At 39.5% G+C, this 6,814-nt stretch overlaps 1 protein-coding gene across 1 annotated transcript in view; it reads left to right on the forward strand.

The window, feature by feature from the left end:
- Positions 1–5,442, forward strand: part of swap70b (switching B cell complex subunit SWAP70b) — a 123,638-nt gene extending 118,196 nt beyond the window's left edge. Inside the window, exons 11-12 of the mRNA XM_059975877.1 lie at positions 1,175–1,271; positions 4,376–5,442. Of these exons, the coding sequence (XP_059831860.1) occupies positions 1,175–1,271; positions 4,376–4,488 (210 nt within the window). The 3' untranslated portion in view covers positions 4,489–5,442. The remainder of the gene's footprint in view (positions 1–1,174; positions 1,272–4,375) is intronic.
- The last annotated feature ends 1,372 nt before the right edge of the window (positions 5,443–6,814 follow it).

Genomic DNA, 6,814 nt, shown 5'->3' on the forward strand with positions numbered 1-6,814 from the left:
CATAACGTTAACACCATCCTTTCTTCTCACCTCCACTTTCTCTTCTCCCTCCACGCTGCTACTGAAAGATCTGAAGATGGTTGATCAGACATTCGCATATATCTGGGCATTCCAGGTGTTGAAACTGTACAACCCTACCTCAGATGCCTCGTGTCTTCTGTTCAACTTTTACATGGTGATTATTGGAGCAATTGAGAATACTGCTGTGGGTGTTGTATGCATTCAGGCACCAAATTGAACTTATATCAAGGGGCAAGGTTTTCTTGAGGGTTGAGAGGATTGTAATTGAAATATAGATAACATAGGGTTCATGGAAGCTTGAGAAGAATTAGGTTCAGTGATCCCAGATTTTTACTGCCTTTAGGTGATGAGGATATGCCCACAGTGTGTTCAATACTTCCAGGAGTGTAAACCAGTAATGTACGTTCAAATCAGGATGAAAAAATAAAATTCTTGATGGACCCTTTGAGTATTTGGCCAATGCCCAGGGATTTTGATGATGTTCCTCAGCAGTCATAATCATCTTCCTTTGTGTACGATATGATTCAGGATAATGGGAAGTCCCCCGTTATCACATCTCCCCATTTCCCCCTCCTTCCATCAGCCATCCTAAGCCTGATACTCATTACCCAGTTTTATTTGTCGTCTTGTGGATTCTAGTCTGACGAGTGTTCTTGTTGTGATAGATAGGTTTCTAGTTGTTCAGTGCAAGGTGTACGAGCTGTAACAGTTGTCTGCAGGGAAGAACAGCAGGTGCACACTGGCAGGACAGTGATACTGCTTTGTGAACCTGCCGGAACAACAAAGCTTTCGCAAGCTGAGGCCGTCCTATCAGATGCTCAGAGGAAATACTTACTGCTTCTAGGTATCCATTAACTCACCCTGCATATAGTAATCAGCTGATCTTGGTGGACTTGGTATCAAAGTTTTTGAATCAAGAACAGGAAATTGGAAAGTTCCTGATCTTCTCCCAAGAAGCAGCTCTTTGATGATTTAATCTCTCTGAAACCATATTCATGTCAATTAGGCAAATGTGCTCTTGAGTAACCATCTGCAGGATTGGGACTTTGGAACTTAAACCTGAGAAAAAGGCACAACAATAACATCGAGAAAGAAAATAGAGACATTAAAATACTGCAACAACCTGATGCAACTTTTCCTAAATTTGTAACAGGAAGTGGCAAAAAAATTAGAGTTGGCGACTAGTAAGACAAAGAACTGGAAGGACAAGGTGGCACATCATGAAGGATTGCTCCGACTCATACAGCCAGGTAAGAAGACTGAAGTAATTATCAAATAGCATCTCTGTGTTAGAATAGTATTTCACACACACATAACCAGTGGCAAGCTTTCAGCATTGCATCTTGCAAGTGGAAAACCAAGATATGAATCACTGGATGCTCAGTCATTTTCTATATTGTCCAGATGCCTATCGCTTATTCTTACATACAGTGAATAATGTTAATATTTATTTTTATAAACCATTCTAGTGAATTATACCTTGCTGGATTGTTTTAATACTTGAAATTGACCAGGTATCATAATTCACCAGTTCACCATAGATCTAAGTGTCAAATTGGAAAATGGAGGTTAGAAAGATTTTTCTTCAGGATATTTAAAGTGAAATGTTAACGTGTAGTTTGTAATCTGTTCTGTTTTCTCCTGCTGAAGTAATACAAAGTTAGATCAGTACATGGAGCTATGACTTTGTGGTCATTACAGAGACTTGGCTGTCACAAGGACAGGGCTGATATTTCCAAAGGGTCAGGGACAGGAATAAAAGAGATGGGAGGTGGCATTGGACAGGTAAATGGGGCAGATGGTATGGGAAAGTATTTGATTGGTGGAGGGTGAATTATGATACTATTAGGTGAGAACTTGAGAGTGTAAATTAGGAACAGATGTACTCAGGGAAATTCACAATGGAAATGTGGTGGTTGTTTAAGGAGCATTTGCAAGGGCTCTGGCTAGATTCATCTCATCGAGGCAGGGGAAAGAATGGTTGGGTCATTGAAATGTGGTTGTCAAGAGAAGTGGAATATCTAGCAAAGGGGAAAAAAGAAGCAAACTTAAGATTTTGGAACCAAGGATCAGACAAAATTCTTGAGAGTTATAAGGTAGCTAGGAATGATCTTAAGAAGGGACTTAGGAGAGCTAGAAGGGGACATGAGAAGGCAGTGGCCGAAGCATTGATAGAGTAAGGTGGTCTAGACGTATGTGAAATACAGAAAGATGACTAGAGCAACAGAGGATTCCTCAGGTTAAAAGAGGAAACACACCTGCAGTCACAGGAGGCAGGGGGAGATTCTTAATGAAAATATTGCTTCAATATTTACCAGTGAGAGGGGCCTTGACGATTATGAGAACAACATATATCAGGTGGATATGGCTGAAAATATTGATGCCAAGAAAGAGGATGAGCAGGAATTTTTGCAGACCATCAGAATAAATGAGCCCTGGGGCCATACCCCAGGTTACTATGAGAAGTGAGGGAAGAGGTTGCTGTACTTTTCTGATGGTCTTTGTGTTCTCATTGGCCACAGGAGTAATACCAAATGATTGGAGGGTGGCAAATGTTATTCCTTTGTTTAAGAAGGGTAAGGAGTAATTCTAGCAATTATAGATCACTGCGTCGTATGTCAGTGGTGGGCAAACTACTGGAGAACATTCTTAGAGACAGGATTGCGAGCATTTGGAGAAGCATAGTCTGGTTAGGGTTAGTCAGCATGGTTTTGTGAGGGGCAGGTTGTGCCTTATGAACCAGATTGACTTCAATGAAATGACAAATAGATGATGGTAAGAACAGTGTTTGTGGTGTATATAGAGTTTAGAAAGATCTGACAAAGTTCCCCATGGTAGGTTCATTTGAAAAGTCGGGAGGCACAGACCTAGAGAAACATGGCTGCATGAATTCAGATTTGGATTGCCCACAGAAGGCAAAGGAGTGAGCTTAAAAGGAGACTTAGGAGAGTTAGAAGGGGACATGAGAAGGCCGTGGCAGACAGGGTTAAGGAAAACCACAAGGTGTTCTAGACACATGTGGAGAACAGGAGGATGACTAGAGTGATGGAGGACTCATCAGTAGCTGGAGTGTATTCTACCTGGAAGTCAGTGTTTTGCAGGGATCAGTTCTGGGACTCTTTCTCTTCGTGATTTTTATAAATGATGGGTTAGTAAGTTTATAGATGACACGAAGGCTAGTAGCATTGTGGATAATATAGAAGGTTGGTGTAGGTTACAACAGGACCCTGATTGGATGTAGAGCTGGGCTAAGAAGTGGCAGATGGAGTTCAATCCCAAAAAGTGTAGTGATGCACTTTGAAAGTTTGAATCTGAAGGCAGTGTACGGTTGTAGCCTGATTCATAGCAGTGTGGAGGATAGAGGGATCTTCAGGTCCACGTCCTTAGTTGTTGTGCAAGTTGATAGGGTGGTTAAGAAGGCATACAGAGTTTTGGACTTCAAGAGTTGGGATCAGGAGCTGCAAACTAATTTTGCAGTTCTATAAAACTGTTTAGACTATATTTGGAGTCACATTGTAGGAAGGATGTGGAAAATTTAGAGAGTGTGCAGAGGAGATTTATCAAGAGGCTGCCTGGATTGCAGAGAATGTTTTAGGAGGAAAGCTTGAGCAAGCTAGGGCTTTTCTTTCTGGAGTGAAGGCGTGTGAGAGGTGACCTGATAGAGGTGTATAAGATTATAGGAAGCATTCATAGAGTAAACAGCCAGCTCCTTTCCCTATGAAATGGCACAATTTTAAGGTGATTGGAGGAAAGAATGGGGGATGTCATATGGAGGTACAGTATTTCACACTGAGTGGTAGGTCTGTGGAATGTGCTGCCAAGGGTAGAGGCAGATACACTAGACATTTCAGAAACTCTTAGACAGACACATGGATGGAAGAAAAAGGGAGGGTTATGTGGGAGGGAAGAGTTAGATTGGTCTTGGAGGAGGTTAAAAGGTTGACTGTTGTAATTGACTCAGTTGCTTTAAGATGTGCTGGTTGATTAATTTTTATTGCACTTTTTTCCATAGCTTTTTTCTGGCTAAACTATTAAAGCATTTTGTAGGATCCATTACTTTCAAAATACTTCAGGTTTGATTTATTCTTGCCTTATGCTTAGATTCTTTTTAATTCATTTTATATTGCAAAATGTTAATACTGGTAACATGATCTGTTAAATTTTTGTCACTGAGACTAGATAGACTGCAGTGTTTAAAAATTGAAATGCAGATCTGAAGCATATGTCAGTAGGAAAGAGATATTAAGTGTTCTTTGGAAAATATTGAGCTGGTCCTGTTGTATTTATTTGTAAGTCCTCTTTGCCCTGTACATTAAATGCCTCCTTCTGAATGTTTGTTAATTATTGTTTGTAGGTTCCAAGGGCCCTCAGCTGATCACTAATTGGGGACCATCTGCCTTCACAAAGGCTGAGTTGGACCTCCGGGAAAAGAACTGGCAGAAACAAAAAAATGCAGCAACACAATAATACATATACCATAACATATTAAATATTGGACTGTATTTTGCCAGATGCGTACTTTACTACACACTGGAAGAAAGTGCCAAGGATGTGTTCTTTGTGGAAGCAGTAGTGGTTTGACATGAAGTATTTTATACTAAAGTGTTAAAATTCTGTGTCCAACTACACAGTGAACAAAAGAGGACGGTCCATTTGAAGTCCATGTGTACTTTTGTTGAATGTCCTGATTGCTTCAATTATTTTTAAATTTTGATTTCAACATTCTGTAATGCTTGCAATAGGTTTGAAAATATTCCTTTTTTGCTTGCCTCTTTGATTGCATTTACACTTGAAACTTGGAGCCAAGCGTGACTCTGTTGGCTGAGTTGGGTAATTTTGAAACAAGGTAAAAGTAGGCTTATGTTATGGATTTCATTTATAGAACTTTTTTAAAAAAATTGCATGGAGGCATGAAATGGGAAATTCCTGCATATTTATATGTAACTTTTCACTAGTCAGATATTGTGCAATCACAATGCCATGAGTCGGTAGACCCTGATGTGGTCATTTTCAGTCAGGTGCCTGATATTATACTTAGCTCAGCAGGATCTCAAGAAATGCTAGCCAAGGTGAAAAGTTGTACATGGTATTTGTAACCGTGTATTCCTCACTTACTTACTTAACAGTATGATGCTTTCTAAATCCTAAAATGATTAGCCTGTACTAGGATTAAGTTCCCATGAATTTAACATAGATGTGTCGGTGAAGTGGTTATTAAGAAAATAAAGTAGATTGATAACAGTGAGTACTCTAACCTGAGGCGTAATTGAAAGTATGCCAGATTTTTTTTTTTCTTGACTTCACTATGAATGTGCAAAATATTGCCCTTTGGTAAGAGTGCTGAATTGCAGGTATTTATACAGTGACTCATTATTAAGTTAGCTAATTAAAAAGCAGAGTTTTAAGTTGGCTGTTAAAATAGTGGAAGTGTCTTTCCTTTTGTCTAAATGCATATTAGGAGTGAATGCAAACTAATTCTATCTATATTTGCAGTTAATTGCTTGTGTATTTTATGAAAAGATATACTATGATTATTGCATATTCCCTAACTGAATAGATACCATGGTCAGTGGAAAGTGAAGCAGTTGTATTCTCTTTGCATCCACCCAGAGTTTCTTAAGGATTGATTTGGGTGTATTTATTTTAAGCACCGTCTACCCTTCAACACTTTTGTCGTTAGGATAATTGAATTGTATGCACATGAGCACCACACTGCAGTGCCAAAAGACGTTTCACCAGCACCAAGTTATTTTTACAGATAGAAATATTAACTTGTCCATACATAGGATAAAACCACCATAAAATGAATAAAAATATCCAATAAAAATACTGAAAAAAAATGGGTCACTTACAGAAAGCATCTTGAAGAAACTAATGGTGGAAACATCAAAGCAGCCAGTGAGCAAGGAAACTTCATTAATCGCAGATTAATTTTCCCACTAGATCTCACAGAAGCAGTGTAGCTTTGTAATATTGATTGAATTGATGAATTGTATTGCCAGAAGGCACGTGAGATGCTGATGCTGGTTAACTTGCTTTGTTGGTGAGATGAATGGTAGCGCAGTAAGTCAATTGACACATGCCTTTGACCAGCATAAATGGGATTTAAGGCACACTGAAATAATCCACGTGTTTATCGGGAAGAAATTCAGGTCGCGTCCATCGTCCCTTACATAATTAGCTGATCTCTTTCTAGGTGGTCACCTGCGTTGCTATTTTGCAGAAGGAAAAATTGCCTAGAGCTCTTATTCCTGTTGAGCATCTATTAGAGATGCAATTCTGTCAGTGTTTAACAAGAGCAAATTTTAGCATGATTTCCTGCTGCTTCCCCTGTGTTTACAGCTTCCCTAATCCTTAGCAAGTCAGTGGTCCAGAAGTTCTACTGCATGGGAAAGCAATTTTTAAATGCTGTGTGGTCCAATATTGATTTAACTGTTCTGCACACACAAAATGCTGGAGGAACTCTGCAGGCCAGGCAGCATTTATGGAAAACAGTACAATTGATGTTTCGGGCCAAGACCCTTCAGTAGTCCTGCTGAAGGGTTTCTGCCCAAAACGTCAACTGTACTTTTTTCCATAGATGCTGCCTGGCCTGCTGAGTTCCTCCAGCATTTTGTATGTGTGTGGCTCAGATTTCCAACATCTGCAGATTTTCAATTGTTTGAGATATAAAAACGTGCTTGATTTTCCCATCATCAGAAAGGTACAAGAATGAAGTCACTGTTCAAATAAGGACCATTTATGCCTGAACCATTTATTGGAGGGAGAAAAACTTCACTTTGGGACTGTTCTG

Source organism: Hypanus sabinus, chromosome 7, assembly GCF_030144855.1.
Source record: "Hypanus sabinus isolate sHypSab1 chromosome 7, sHypSab1.hap1, whole genome shotgun sequence".
Lineage (NCBI taxonomy): Eukaryota > Metazoa > Chordata > Chondrichthyes > Myliobatiformes > Dasyatidae > Hypanus > Hypanus sabinus.